A 16,797-nucleotide genomic window follows, 5' to 3' on the forward strand; every position below is an offset into this window, starting at 1 on the left:
TAGTAGTAGTAGTAGTAATTGTTGTTGTTGTTGTTGTTGTAATAGTGGTAACAGTAGTAGTTGTTGTTGTTGTTGTAATAGTAGTAGTAGTTGTTGTTGTTGCTGTAATAGTAGTTGTTGTTGTTGTTGTTGTTGTTGTTGTTGTAATAGTAATAGTAGTAGTAGTAGTTGTTGTAATAGTGGTAGTAGTAGTAATATCAGTAATATTAGTTTTAAAATCAGTTTTTGTAATTTTTTAAAAGGAAATACAAAGAAAGAAAAAAATTTTCTTTGTCAGAACTTTCTGTCCCTTGAGGACATTTGGTCTCCATATAAAATCACGCTTTAGTGACCTTTATGGCGCCTGGAGCTGGAAAACTCACCAGGATATAAATACATCTTCCTTTTCTTTCTTTCTTTCTTTTTCAGGCATGAAAATGAAAACGAAAACGTATCTATTACAAAAAATTCTCTCTGGACTCACAGCAGCCCTTCACTTCTCCCGTCCCCCCTTACCCTTCTGAATATTCACATTTCACTCATTAACCCTTGTCTGAAAACATTTCCACATCTGAAGAAGATGAAGAAGTGAAGCGTGAATGATACAATCCTGTGCTCTGGAGTGGATTATTCCAGTCTGCGTGTATGGAGGTGTGTTTTTTCTTTTCTTTTTTTTCTTCTTCACTTGTTTCACTTGTGATGTCTGAATATTTCTACAATCCGGAAATAAAGTCTACAGGAACTGAAAGTGGGACGCGATGAGAGTCGGTGAGTAGATCTACTGTATACTGAATACTGGAACAGGTCTACACTGTTTGATTTTATTTTATTTTATTTATTTTTTAATAGCTGCTTTGGTTCAGGGTGGTGTGTGTGTGTGTGTGTGTGTGTGTGTGTGTGTGTGAAAGTAGAAAGCTATTCACTTAGATCTGGGAAGTGCTTTTGTCGGGTAAATAGGTGTCTATAAGAGTCTATAAAAGTAAGAGACCGTTGGATTGATGTTTACAGGATTTATTTATTTATTTATTTATTTATTTATGACTCGGTGATCTAGTAATAAACTCCATGGTGCGTCCGTGCGCTCAAAATAAATAAATAAATAAATATAAACCCCTCAAGGTTTAGATTGTTTCATTAAAAATATCTTGTTATGGTTTTATACACGTCCGTGGCTTTTTTATTATTATTATTATTATTATTATTATTATTATTATTATTTTCCCCTCAGTGGGATTATAAACATTAAGATTTAAAGCGTTAACCTTTCACATCTCGCGCATGTCCGCTTTTATTCCTCTTACACTGTGAACATTGCTTACCACTTCCGTTCTGGTTTTCCAGAACACACACACACACACACACACACACACACACACACACTAATGTATTAAAGCTAAATATGTCTGTATTAATCCACCAAAATATGAGTAAGTTAACAACAGCAACAAAAATAACACACACGCACGCGCGCACACACACACACACACACATACACATGTACAAACAAACACACACCTTTGGTGAGTCACAATCATTCCTGTAGATTGTTCTTGCACTCTAAAAACACTGGGTTATTTTTAAGCCAATGGCTGGGTAAATTTAGGACAGAACACACTTGGGGTTAATTAACCCATAAAGTTGGGTTGTTGGAGGGCCGGTGTGGGTGCAGGTTCGTTCCAACCAAGCAGAAGCCACACCGGAGTCTACTGAAAGCTCAAGTTCAACTGATTAAACAGGTGGAATCCGGTGTGACTCCTGCCCGGTTGGAATGAAAACCTGCACCCACCCCGGCCCTTTCCGGATAAGACTGGGCACTCCTGTTTGATACTTTTTTCCCTAAAGTTATCCTAAAATGCAATTTGTCTGTGTGCTAAAATTCTACTAAAACGCTCACGAAATAAACAAACCATTTAATGTCATTCAGGTGACGTTTATTAAAATCAGTTGAACATTAGTCAGATGTAAGACCTGGAGTTGACGCATCTTCTGACAAATCTCCCTGACATCTGGGAAGACAGGAGTCCCGCTCCTTTCCATCTGAAAAGCTGTAAAAGAGGAAAGAGTGTTGGTTAGCTGTTAGCTACAAAATATTGAGAAATGCCTTTGGCCTTTAACTGAGAACTTGCGTTACAGAATCCCAAATTGTGTGATTTTGGAAAAGTGACCTCCACTCTCCTAATGAACAGAATGGCGCTGTGGCCTCACTGGGAAAATCTAGCTGACTTGAGAGTATTTCTTTTCCAGCCTTTAGCATGTCACCGCCAATCCTTTTGCACAACCTGATTAATTTAACCAACATTACAGAGATAGTGGGAAGCATTACAACCTACTGTAACCCCATCCTCGCTTTTTGTCACGTTAGCCTTGTGAAGAACTTTTGATCTTGACATTACTGAGCTAGCTAAGTTCTGTTAGCCACTGACTGTCTGCACCTATTACCCGGCATTAACATTCACAGAATACATGAAGAAACACGGCCCTAACCCATCCTCCTAATGCTAATTACTACAGCTTGCCTTGTCCAAAACACGTGCTAAATGTAGTTAACATTAACCCACTCTCTGTATCACATCATGGTGAATAGCTGTAATGCTATGTTAATGTTAACTCTCAAAACGTTCAAAAATGGGAACTCTCAAAAAAATGGGAATATCTAACATTACCGTGAGCTGTATGTTAAAGTAATGTTATCATCTCAGGTGAGTGTTTACGTTAGCATCACTCATCCCTACTGTGATCAGTGACAGCATCCAGCTAGCTACCCCCATCTTTTTTCACATGATTCATTTTTCACATAATTCTTTCACACGATTCATCTATTTTCATGCGATTCTTTTAGACATTTAGTTTATTTTCATGCGATTCTTTTAGACATTTAGTTTATATTCATGCGATTCTTTTAGATATTTAGTTTATTTTCATGCGATTCTTTTAGACGTTTAGTTTATTTTCATGTGATTCTTTTCACACGATTCATCTATTTTCATGCGATTCTTTTCACACGATTCGTCTATTTTCATGCGATTCTTTTAGACATTTAGTTTATTTTCATGCGATTCTTTTCACACGATTCATTTATTTTCATGTGATTCTTTTAGACGTAGTTTATTTTCATGTGATTCTTTTCACACGATTCATCTATTTTCATGTGATTCTTTTAGACATTTAGCTTATTTTCATGTGATTCTTTTATACATTTAGTTTATTTTCATGTGATTTTTCACATTTAATTTATATTCACGTGTGGTTTTTCTCACGTGATCCTTTTCACATGATTTATTTTCACGTGATTTGTTTATTTGTACATGTGACTTTCCACGTCATTCTTTTCTACATGTGATTCATTTATTTTCACATGTAATTCTTTTCACACGATTAATTTTTTCACCTGTGATTCTTTTGACGTGGTTTGCTTTTCACGTGACTCTTTTCGCATGCGATACTTTTTACGTGATTCATTTATTTTTGCATGTAATTCTTTCCACACGATTCATTTTTCACGTGATTCTTTTCATGTGATTTGGTTATTTTCATGTGACTCTTTTCGCATGTGATTCTTTTTTTTACGTGATTCATTCGTTTTGAACGTGTGATTATTTTCCAAACGATTCATTTGTTTTCACGTTAATATTTCACGTGTAGGGCGTGTAGTTTTATTTTTCCGCTTGTCATTTCTGACATATTATTCATATGACTTTTACTTGAATTCACTGATCATTGGTTATAACATGTAGATCTTATTTTATCTCCTATGTAGTGCACTTACAGGGCACTATTTGGGATTAGACCCATGTCCCATTAAGCAGTGAAACCATGGAAACGAGCTTGGACGTCATGAAGTCCTCAGACCTCATCAAGAAGGAGCGTCTGGATTACGGCGGGTTTGGGGAGGTGTTTCTGTGCTACCACAAAACGCTGGGACATGTGGTGCAGAAGACGGTCTACACAGGACCACCTCGTAATGAGTGAGTATTTGTGTGTCTGCGTTACACAAGACGAGATTCGACCACAGAAGACAAGACTGGATCAGAAATGACCAAACCAGAAAATACAAGACCATGACAGACCAATAAGAAAAGAAAAGACAAGACCAAATGAGACCGGAAAAGACAAGGCCAAATCAATCAACACCAGACTACATAAGACCAATCTAAAAATGATGAAACAAGAAGAAGAAAAAATACAAGAAATGACCAAATCAGGTAAGACCAGACAAGACTAACCTAGATCAGAAAAGATTAGACAAGACTAGACAGGACCAGACAAAAAAAAAAAAACAGACCAGAAATGATAAAGCCAGAGAAGACACAAGACCACTTTGTCATGAGTGAGTATTTGGGGTTTGCATTACACAAGACCAGACAAGATAAAATCAGAGCCCACACAAAGACCACACAAGACAAGACTAGAGCAGAAATAACAAAACAATAAATATCAGATTAGACGCACAGACAAAAAAAAGGAACCACCATGTCATGAGTGAGTATTTTGGGTTCTGCATTACACAAGACCACATAAGACAAGATAAGACCACATAAGGCAAGACAAGGCCAGACTAGATTGGACAAGGTCAGAAAAGACCAGACCAGGCACGACAAACTGAAATAAGACATGACCAGACCTGACAAGACAACACACGACCAGCAAAGACAAGACCAGACCAGCCAAGACAACACCAGACAAGACCAGCTAAGACAAGTCATGACCAGACCAGCCAAGGCAAGACCAGACCAGACCAGCTAAGACAAGTCAAGACCAGACCAGCCAAGGCAAGACCAGACCAGCCAAGATAAGACCAGACAAGAACAGTTAAGACAAGTCATGACCAGACCAGCCAAGATAAGACCAGACCAGACCAGCCAAGACAAGTCAAGACAAGACCAGACCAGCCAAGACCAGTCAAGACCAGCCAAGACCAGACCAGCCAAGACCAGTCAAGACCAGTCAAGACAAGACAAGACCAGACCAACCAAGACCAGACGAGACCAGTCAAAACAATCCATGACAAGACATAGCTTTTAAATTGAGGTTTAAAATTTCTTCCTCGTGTCTCATGTGGATTTCTTCTTTACCGTTTATGCTTTCTGTCACGATATTGCTCTCATAGACACAAATCATGACAGAATTCTTTGGTCATGAGTTAAAAACGATCGTCTCAGATCGACAGATGTGATGTTTACATCTATCTCATTTATGCAACTGAGCAGTTGAGGGTTAAGGGCCTTGCTCAGGGGCCCAGTGGTGTGGTGGCAGCGTGGTGGTGCTGGGATTTGAACTCACGACCAACCAAATACTGCTGCAAAGTGAATATTTACAGTATAAAAGGCATCGTATTTATGGAGGTTACAGACCATGAGACTTTTCAGTCTTTCAGTCAGTAACCTTTTAAAGTGTTCTGCTTCCCTTTTTCATTCTCTGGGGCCGTTTTGTTGACTCCTGTGGTTTTGTCTCCCTGTTCCTCAAACAAGAACTAGGATACATTGTGTGTGGAAATGAAAATGTGATTTGGGGAACCAAAGTTTGTGCGTATGCACATTTTTGTGTGTTAATTAATGAATTCCTTTTTTATTAAAGTTCCATTCCTATATATATATATATTCAATTCATTGTGCTGTCACCCTCAGCCATTGACTCACATTATCAAATAATGTATAATGTTAAAATATAACATAATTGAACAATTTTATGGCGCAAATATGTATGAATGGTTTTATTTAAATTTTATACTGAATGCTGACTTCACACAGGTCAATGCACACAGTGTAAAATAATAATTAATAAGAATAATAATGCTGTAGGCTTTATGTAAGTGGCGTGTTGTTGTGCATGCAGGCAGACGTCGTCTCTGCTGGAGGAAGGCAGTCTGATGAACAGGTTGAAACACGAGCGCGTGGTTAAATTGCTGGGGGTTATACTGGAGGACAGAGATTACTCGCTGGTCATGGAGCTCATTCCTAATGGCAACCTGCTGTCCATGCTGCAGAAAGTGAGAATGCCAAACTCATCAATATCTAACCACCTGATGTTTCCAGTGCTGGAGTTTCCACTTTGCTTTACACACAGTAACTAGGAACAATAATAGTAGTAGTATAATACAGTAGTAGTAATAACCAGAGATGGACTGAGAAATGAAAGTATAGACAATGTCTCAAATTCTCACTCAGTAAAGCGTTCTAACTGTAAAAAAAAAAAAAAAAAAAAAAAAGAATTTCTTTTAGTCGTGCTTTCACCCGAAGATGATTTTTGTTGTAAAGCAACTGCATCGTTTTGATCGAACCCATCATTCAATCTGTGCGCAGTATTTACCTTTAGACTCCCTGACTAGCCTATTATATTAGCAACTGGAATTGATGCTAGTCTGACCCAGCATTAGCAAAGAAAACAGGCTAATTTAGTTAGCAAATTAGCAAAACAGCATGGTTTTTGGAATGAGATATTAGGGAGGTAAAGGATGAGCCTCATTCTGTACAAGTCTTTGTGTTGTTCGGATTACTGAACATTGTACAGAGTGCAAGACTGCAGTCTGACGGATTATCCATATTTAGACGGTCACAGAGATAGCTATAGCGCTAACTACACTGTGTAGAATGAGATGATGAATTGTCAGTTTTTTTTTGTTGTTGTTGTTGTTTTTTGCACACTGATGAATTGATTGTATGCTAAACTGAGCCAATTTGATTGATGTATATATCAATGACTGGATATATAATGTGTATATAATGGAAATGTGGCAAAGCATTATTTAAGTATTGTAATAAAGTACAAACATGCTACTCTTTGGAAATATATTTTCAGCGTCAAACATTGAATCATTGAAATGAATCCCATCTGTTTGCAACGTTTCTTATACGTTAATATTTCAATGCTGCGCTCTTTGATGAATCCAGGTGAAAGTTCCAGTATCCATTAAAGGAAGGATAGTTCTGGAGACCCTGGAAGGAATGGTTTATCTAACAGACAACCACGTCATTCACAAGGACCTGAAACCGGAAAACATCCTGGTCGATGAACATTTCCATATAAAGGTACAGTAACGTTTGGGATTGTTGACCCTGATGCTGTACGTCCTGAGATATTGAGACATTTATGATATAAACTTTTACACGGTAAGAATTCTGACGCAGGTGGACGCAGCTAAACGATAAAATGACCTAACTAAAGATGCTAAGAATAAAACGAACTAGTTAGTTAATTCACAGTGAGCATTAAAAAGAACAGCATTTTAAAGTAAAGTTATAGTATGAGTGGTGTTATGGTAAAACTTGAACGTAAACTTTACGGAGTAAAACCATTGTAAAAAAATTGTCGCGGAGACCGACCGATAACAAATCTACCTTTAAGATCGTATTGCACATTCGTTACTATACTTCTGCGAATGCAATATGTTTATGTTTACCACGTATTGTAAATTTCCTGAGGGTTTACATCGAGGTGTTGGACTGAAGCGTTGTGCGTTTCGTGTCAGATCGCAGACCTCGGACTGGCCACGTGTCAGACGTGGAGTCGGCTGACGAGGGAGGAGTCGCGCAGACAGAGTCGTGCAGGCAAGAAGTCGAGCGTGGCGGCGGCCGGGACACTGTGCTACATGGCTCCTGAGCACCTGGAAAGCATCAACACTCGCTCCACTGAAAAATCGGACGTTTACAGCTTCGCCATTGTAGTGTGGGTCATTCTGACCAACCAGGAGCCTTATGAGAGTGAGTGACGTAGAACATGAGACACTGTGAATACACGGTTATGTTTGTAACCCAGTCCATAGACATGAATTCTGTCCCTTTAGCTCGGTATCTTGGTGCAAAAATGCAACAAAAGTGGTAGATTATGGACTGCAATATGATCACAGGACATTGTGTTAAATTTCATCCTGGGAATAGCATCGACATCATTAGCATTTTTTTAGCATTTCAACAAGTCATTGAATAAACGTTAATATCTACTTTTAAATTAAGATATCATCGAAATCAGTGTTGCTGTTGTTTTTTCTTTACATGGCACTACTGTACTATCTTGCTGCCAGTTTCTCGCAATATATGTAAGGAAACTCTCAATTGGTTTCAGAGGGAAAAAAAATCAAGGTGTTAGACTGGCCCAGTCAGTCAGCTGACTCGAATCCAGCTGAACAAGATTTAAAGACGATATGTTTAGAAGAACGGACCAAAATCACACCTGATTACTGCGGAACATTCATTTCTTCATACAGGAAGTGTCTTGAAGCGTCGTTACAAACAAAGGCTTCTCCACTAAGTATTAAATACATTTCAGTTAGCGTGTTCGATACTTTTTTCCCGTGTCATTCCTCTTTATTACACATAACTGCATTTATGCACTTTAATGTTGGGAATTCTTTATACTTCCAGATTTCTTGAGTTAACACCAAAGTCTGGTGAAAATTTCATGTGAATAACCTCATTGGAAATATATTTACTGAAAAAAATGTTGACGCGTTCAATACTTATTTCCCCCACTGTATAATCGGATACTTCTGCCATATCACCCACCCGATAGATTTAAAACCATTTAACTGACTTGGGAGTTAAATGATTCGACCCCCACTGCGATTGAGGTTTACTGTCAAAATGTACAGACTTTCAGCTGTTTGCGATGAACAACTCAAACAAAAGAGATTGAAATAGTTCGACACAACGAATGCTTCAAGTGGTTTCCCCCAAATTCAACTGAAAACGCAACTTATAATGATTTCCCCAGTTTTAAAAGTATTCACCCCCTTCATGGGAAGCATCTTTAGTACTTAGTAGAATTTTGATTGCAACTGTATAATGGCTCTATATCTCAATCTGGTGGTGTAAGACTAGCATTTAATATCTTTGTCTGGCCTTATCTGGCCACGAGCTTTATTGGACATGTGCACTTTGTGTGCGTGCACTACGTATATAACAATACACGGAGACACGATGTCGCAACTTTGGAAACGCGCGAAATGATCATATTATCATTCCTTTCATCGTGCATCTAATGCAATGGCGCTGCCTTTCAATATCAAACTTCTGTTCGTAGCACTTCTTGTAATTTATTCGCAGTTGTATACGGACAAAACAACGCACGGTGTTTTTGCATTGTTTACAATTTAGAAATGTAAAAAATGAATCTTTCGAGTCATTGAAACAAGCCGTCAGAGCCATTAGGGAAGCTGTAGAAAGGCCCTGTAATTGTTACTAGATGAGTGAAATATTGACTAACAAGACTAATATTTGGACAGTCTAATCTGTCTAATCTTTTTTTTCCCAGTCTAATATGTTTTTTTTTCCCCAGTAGGGTTATTTTTTTATCCAGTATATTTATTAGTGGAAATGACTGTGTGATGGGTTCAGCTTTGTGTTTTTGGTGCTATGGACCAGCCTTTGGACTGAGCCTGCATCGTCCTGTTCTTCATTTTCCAGATGCTATTAGTCAAGACCAGATCTGCCAGTGTGTGCGTAAGGGAGACCGTCCAGATGAGACCCTTATTCCAGGCGATTCACCAAAAGAGATTATCACTCTTATGAAAAAATGCTGGGAGCACGACCCTCAGAAACGACCCCGGTTTAAAGGTCTGGGCTTCGGGTATTTATTTGTATGTAATATAATAAAAATAAAAAAAAGTAATTATATTTCCTGAATTTTTTAAGGTTTGGATAATATCAATTATTATAGTAGGTCACACTGTTAATGTAGTGGAAGTAATCCATACAAGACCATTAGAGATTAGAGAGTCTGTAAAATGCCTTGCATGGACCAAGTGGTGAAGCTGCATCATCATGCCATTGTATAAACCATGGAAATGATGTCTTTTTCTTTTTTTAAAAAAAAGAAAGAACAACCTTTTTGAATTTTTTGATGAAATATCGGGATCAGATGGAAAAAATGTCAGACTGTTAAGTTGTAATTCTTTGAATCATGCTTTCCACTTTATTTCAATTTCTTTCTTTCTTTCTTTCTTTCTTATCACAGAGAGCTATGACTCATTTTCGGCTTTCTATAAGAACAACCTGGAACGAGACGTTGAGCAGGATCTACGTGACCTTAAGGTAAGTGTTGCTGCGTGCAAAAGTTTGCACGCCCTTTATTTCCGGGATGAAAATAAGAATTGGATGCAGGCTAATAAAAATGAACAATACTTAAATAATAAAAAATAAAATAAAAAAATACAGCATGGGATGCAATATGAAACTCAGGAAGACGATAAAAGATTAGAGGCAGTTATAGAGGCAAAGGGTGGGCCTACATGTTATTAGAGAACATTTCTATTTATTCACGTTCAGAAATTTAATGCACTTCTTTTTTCTTTTCTTTTTTTTTGGCAAGTTTTACTTGGAGTTTAGTATCTTCAGTATCTCTGTGTCCAATACTAGACCCACGTTCCACGTCCAGTAATCTATTAGAATGAAACCGTTATGAACAGTTGAACGTTGTGATAAAGGGATGGTGTTCGTTTATTTGTGTGTGTGTGTGTGTAATTGAGAAGATGGTTTAAAACCTGATAGATGTTATTAATTTCATTGTGCTTGAAATGAATATTATTTCATTATATCTCTCTTTCATGCAGGATGTGTATGAAGGTCCATCGGAGCTGCTGGAGAAGTTAAAAACACTCACAACAGAGTCTACCGCTGCAGGTACTCTGACCTCCAAATGAACAACAATATGAATGATCTTACTATTTATCTGGATGGTATAAGGCGCTCATTGGTTTTGTAATAAGTGAAAAATTTTTCTCAACTAAATTCTTTATGTAAGGAATAAAACACTTGCCAGCGTGCATGAGAAATAATCAAAACAACACGGTGGTGTGATGATATGGAGTTGCTTTTCTTTATTCATTAAAGACTTTTTATCCATTTAGAATTACATTTAATCTCGATTAACGTCGTTTTCTCACTTATATTATGAGCAGCTATAAACAGTCCTTCCCTCACCAGCCTCTCTTTTTCCCTCTCACTTCAAATGAATAAGATATAATTTAAAAAAACTCAGCTTGTCATGTTACAAAAAAACAAACAAACAGAAAGCATGATCTGTGATTTGCAGATGCTGTTATTAAAAAATATAATAATAATAATAATAATAATAATAATAATAATAATAATAATAATTCCCACCTTCGGACCAAACAGAATTGAGAATTCAACAGTGCTGTGGTATAAATACTTATAATGAAGAGGTTTCTCAGTATGAACTGCTCCTTTCTGATCATTCTAGGTAGGATAATAGGTGGAGTGTAGCATTAAGGTTAGTCAACAACACAAGAAGTGAGGACAAGTAAACGAATACAATATTATGATAATAACAAACATGTTAGCTTTGAGTTTCGTTATTGTCGGGAGCTCAGGCTAACCAGACAAAATTATTTGAGGAATTGATCAAATTGGTGAAAGGGGGAGAGATTCATAAAAAAAAATAAAAAAAAATGTATTAGTTTATTTATTTATTTATTTATTTATTTTATTTTGGTAGATCATCCATCTTAATCCCTGAATGTTCTCCAACTCAGCAAAATAAATAAATAAATAAATAGATGCCAAACAGATACTTGATCGTTAAATCAATACATCGTAGTTGCATATTTACTAAAGCTTATGTAATATTAATGTTCACTTTCCTCATGTCAGGCCTGGCGGCTCCGTCCTTTCTGCAGTGCTCCGGTGACTCGCCCACCCCTCTGAGGAGTTCAGACCTGGGCCCGGTGGAAGCCAGCTTGGAGGACCTCAGTTTAATGACCTCAGGTGCCTTTCAAGTGGACGCCATCCCTGATCCTCCTCCCGCCCCTCTTAACCTGGAGCAGAAACTGAACCAAGAGTTAGACTACCACAAACACGGTAGCTACACCAGCGGGCAACAGCCCAACCTCTCTTCGTACCTTTTCCCTGTTCCGGTCGTGCAGACTACGTCGAGTTCCAACTGGGCTGGAGATCTTCCTCAGCAGGTGTCCTCAGTGCAGTCTTGGTCCAAACCTAACCCTTATCTGAGTCCTCAGGATATTCCGGTCCGGCCGGATTACGACAGGGAGATGTCGGCGCCGTACTCGCAGTGTGGACCGCACCAGCCGTCCAAACCTTTCGAGCGCATGCAGTCATGGCCTTCTGACCTCTCTGCAGTGGGGATCGCCCCGCAGACTGAAACAGGTACACATACACAGTGTTGTCGTACAGGGTGTGTCACTGTGTATAAAAGAATACAAATAATTCAAAAGAATCATTATAATTAATAACACTTGGGACAAATATTCTGTCAAATAAGGTTAAAACTGACTGAAATCAGACAGTAACGCATAAAGAATTAACTACACAATGATCTGCAAAACAGATATGGACCAATATTGCAGGATATTTGCAGATTTATAGGATGTTTAGATAACTAACCTTCATACTTCTACAAAAATGTCACAATTCTTCCATAAACAACTGCATGGAAACAAGCTCCACCCACTAATCCCTTCTTAATATGCATATGACACGCCCTTGCATAAATATCTAATTTACATGAAACACACCCTAATTTTTGCAGATGTTGTTATAGTGAGATTTAAAAAAAAAAAAACAAACAAACAAAAGGAAAGTAGTATCTATATAAATCTAAATTTACTATGTCGGTATATGATCCATACACTCGTTGTCCACTTTATTAGGAACACCCGCACGTTCGCGCAGTCGTCTAATCAGCCGATCGTGTGGCAGCAGCGCAATGCATAAAATCATGCGGATACAGGTCAAGAGCTTCGGTTAACGTGCACAGTATCTCCGTGACTTTAACCCTTTCAGAACCTGACGATCTCCTGGGATTTACACACATAACTTAAAAGGCTGAAACATCTTGTAGATGAGAGCGATCAGAGGAGAACGACCAGACTGGTCTGAGCTGACAGGAAGTCTATAGTAACGCAAATAATCACTCTTTACGCTCGTGTTGAGCGGAACAGCATCGCACAGATCACTTTTATTCATTTATTTTCTACGTGAATGTTGATGTTAAAGTGGACAGTGAGTGTATATTCTTTTATGATTTCAGCGCACTAGTTATTTTAGGACTTTACCGTCCAACCTCCTATGAAAAGCGTCAACATCACGTTTCTTCCCGACGTCGTGTTTTAGGCGGATCTCTGTACATCAGTCAAGCCAGTGGGATTCAGATCGGGAACAACAACACCATGCATTACCGCAGTGTCGACAGCTGTTCTCTCGGCTCGCAGTCCAGCACGGCGTTATCCAACACAAAGTATAAAGAGCTACTGTTGCAGTATGGTGAGCCTCTTTCACACGTATTCTTCACGGGGTTTTATATATATATATATATATATATATAGTCTCACACTCACGGTTTCGAATACAGATCGATTAGAAACAAATATACTAATGTTCCTGTTCTACACGCCGCACGTTCGGCGGTGATAATGCCACATGGATTGAGTGTGTGTTGTTCTCATGCAGTGGACCACAGTGTAACTGATGAACATCTGGAGCTGGTGCAAAAGAACGTAGGCGGGACGTGGAAAACCTGTGCCAGGAAGCTGGGCCTCAGCGACGTGGAGATCGACCACATCGAACACGACTACATGCGTGACGGCCTCGCCGAGAAGGTCCACCAGATGCTGGAGCGCTGGAAGATGAAGGAAGGTCTTCAAGGGTGTACGGTGGGAAAACTCTGTAGTGCCCTGGAGGGGTCCATTAAAGCAGATGTGCTCATCGAACTACTCCATAAGTCTCAAGACTACACCGTTTTTTCGAATGCCAGCACTCAGAGCCTGATTTAAGTTAAAGTTCTAGTCCAGGGGAAACTTTTATATAGTAATAATAGCAGTGGATGTTGTTATTATTATTATTATTATTCTTTTGATACATCTTCGTTTTAGTTCTGTTTTCATTTTCGTACTTTTGAATACATGTTATTTCTAGGGTCGGGGTTTCTACATTTTAATATAATTCTTTAGTTTGGGTGGTTTTTAAACTTTTCTTTTCGTGATTTCTGATAAACAGATTTCGGTTTTCAGAGTTACACAAAGAATTGACAAAAAATTTTACTTGGGGGGGGGGGTTGAGAGAAAGCACAGCGTGCCACTGCATCACAAGTCGTTTAATCGTTTTATCGTTTTCAAATCAAAAGAAGTGAAAAAGAAATGATCGATTTGATTATTTTTAATGAGCCTGCATGCATGTATTTTGAACACCAACGTAAGGGTTTAAAATGACGGGATATATCGGCAGAAAATTCACCATCAGTCTAGTGTATGTTTACAATATAAACTCTCCTGACCATCGAGTCAAATAAAATAGTTTTCCTTCTCTCTCTCTCTCTCTCTCTCTCTCTCTCTCTCTCTCTCTCTCTCTCATTCTCAAAATGACCAAAAATCACTTTACAAATTGCGAACGTTATTGTAAATAATTCAAATACTTTTAATTTACTTTTAAGAGTTCTTTATTTGTCCCTCCGGAGAAAACCCTTAAGGGTCTTTTCTCAAAAAGGGATCCAACTAGAACCTTTTGAAGAGCTATAGATCCCAAAGTTATGCAACGAAGCCTTAAAGAACCCTTCAGAAACCAGGATAGCTCAATTTGATGTGCCTGACAGGTTCTACGTAGTAAGAATACAAATAATTTCCAGTGAAATGGAGTTTGTATGATAAGCTTCCCCATTTAATACACTCTTAAAAAAAGAAGAAGAAGAAGGGTTCTTCGAAGGTTCCTTAAGGGTTTGTTAGATAATAAAGGGCTCCTAGCTTCCAAAATAGTAATATTAATGAGTTCTACCTTCAGTTTTGTTGTAGGGTTCTACACTAAACCTGTAAGGGTTTCCTCAGAGGGTGTGAGCGTGTAAGACTTTTTGATAACCGTTTTACCAAAAAAATAAATAAATAAATAAAACAATTGGCAAATTTACAGCAAAAGACTGCAATTTTTCCGCAGCTGTTTATAGTGTTTCAACTGAGAATAAACAACAGCAGCAATTGCACACTTGATTTCCGTTCCCGTCTCGCTGTCTCCCGGGTCACATTTACATGAAGGGTTTAGGATGTGGCCGTTGTGGTAGCCAAAACGTTATTTTGGTTTTTCTTTGGACATTCAAAGCAAAAATCCTCAGGAAATTCTTTACAGGTGATCACTGTTATATTCACAACTTAGTGCAACCATTTTGTGTGCTCTTTATGAGTTAATGAGCGTTATCGTATACATCAAAGTGGGACTCCCAAGGCTCCGTGAAGCAGAGAGTTCAGACATAATTCTAATCATTCTAATAAATCACCCAAATATCATCGTAGACATTGAAATAATATTCAGGAAGACGTATGTGGACACCTGAGCAACATAATTATATGAGCTGGATGGACATCCCATTCCAAAACCAAGGGAGTTAATATGGAGACGGGTAAAAACCTCCACTCTTCTGGGAAGACTTTCCACTCGATTATGGAGTTATTATTGTGCTCGTTCAGCTACAAGAGCATTAGCGAGGTCAGGCAATGATGTCAGACTGCCGTCGGCTTTCCAGTTCATCCCAGAGGTGGTCACCGGGGTTGAGATCAGGGCTCTATGCAGGACAGTCGAGTTCGTCCACTCCAACCTTAACACACCATGTCCTCATGGAGCTCGCTTTGTGCACAGGGGCGTCGTGATGCTGGAACAAGGTTCGGGCCTGGGAGGGGAATTATAATGCTACAACATACAAAGACGTTCTAAACAAACGTGTGCTTCCAACATTTGGAAACAGTCTGGGGAAGAAACACACATGGGTGTGATGATCAGGTGTTCACATAACTTTTACCATATAGTGTAAAACTGCACTGTGGGGATCTGGGGAATTTATCTTGAAGTTAGAGGCATCCCTGGCTGCAAAAAGTTTGAGAGCCGCTGTTGTGTATATGTGTGTGGTTGTTTTCTGTATTGTGACGTGCTTAAGGCCGAACAGACACAAGTAGTTCCTGTAAGAACAAATACTGACCGGATGAATGAATATAGTATATAAAATAAAGACCTTGAACTGCCAGAAAACTTTCTGATAAAGTTTATCATCAGGTACACCGACTGGGCAAACATAATCATTGGACATTTTATAAATCACATAATATGTCCCGTAGGTGTATTCGGTAGGTTTACATTGCTATGTGTATCTACTGTATGTGTACAGTATATTGCTTTTTACCGAAGACCGTCGATGAGATATTGAGTGTTTCTCAATGACAAGAAAACGAAGAACAGACTTTTGGGAAGTACAGTCTTGCCAAGTAACCATGCAAGAACGAACTCACGTGTACAAGTTTGCGCAATACCTCAGTCAGACTCAGACGTCTGGATTGTACAGTAGCCCTTTGGATTTCCTGGAACTGCAGCGCAATTAAAACTATCAATTCAGTTTAATCCTGATTTATCAGTTTAGTGCTAGTTCCCAAAGGAACACAGCCTTGCCCCCGACCCCCCCCCCCCCCCCCCCCCCACCAAACATTGGAATACACCGTTTATATTATGAGCTTAATTATATTATGACCACAATATATTATTACAACTATACATTATATTATGACAACTATATATATATATTGTAATATATCTATATATTACAAATTCCCACTTAAATTTAAGTCAAAATACGAGGTCTATTCGTTCAGATTAAGAACGTCCGTCATGGTTGTGAGATGAATCTTCCATTGTAGTGATGATGTCGCAATAAACTATGGGACTTTCCATTTCGTTCCTGTTGGCAAGTCAACAACCAATACATCCTTCATTTTTATTGGGAAAAGGTTCCAGAACACTTCTAGTGGGTTTTTAACTGTTTTTTTGTACTTTGGGTATTGAAAGATAACGTCTGGTGAGGACATACAAGTGCACGTAT

General features: G+C 38.5%; 1 protein-coding gene across 2 annotated transcripts; it reads left to right on the forward strand.

The window, feature by feature from the left end:
• The first annotated feature begins 185 nt into the window (after window positions 1-185).
• On the forward strand, window positions 186-16,394 carry ripk1l (receptor (TNFRSF)-interacting serine-threonine kinase 1, like). Of its 2 annotated transcripts, XM_017472405.3 has the most exons (11): window positions 186-747; window positions 3,737-3,944; window positions 5,812-5,965; window positions 6,867-7,004; window positions 7,445-7,676; window positions 9,378-9,527; window positions 9,928-10,004; window positions 10,523-10,592; window positions 11,586-12,098; window positions 13,065-13,214; window positions 13,401-16,394. In XM_017472405.3, the coding sequence occupies exons 2-11, from the start codon at window positions 3,793-3,795 to the stop codon at window positions 13,721-13,723; spliced, it is 1,959 nt and encodes a 652-aa protein (XP_017327894.1). In that variant the 5' UTR covers window positions 186-747; window positions 3,737-3,792; the 3' UTR covers window positions 13,724-16,394. The 2 variants fall into 2 exon arrangements, with proteins under 2 accessions (XP_017327894.1, XP_017327896.1); XM_017472407.3 differs by lacking the exons at window positions 186-747; window positions 5,812-5,965 and having other exon boundaries at window positions 3,814-3,944.
• The last annotated feature ends 403 nt before the right edge of the window (window positions 16,395-16,797 follow it).

Source organism: Ictalurus punctatus, chromosome 7 (assembly GCF_001660625.3).
Source record: "Ictalurus punctatus breed USDA103 chromosome 7, Coco_2.0, whole genome shotgun sequence".
NCBI lineage: Eukaryota > Metazoa > Chordata > Actinopteri > Siluriformes > Ictaluridae > Ictalurus > Ictalurus punctatus.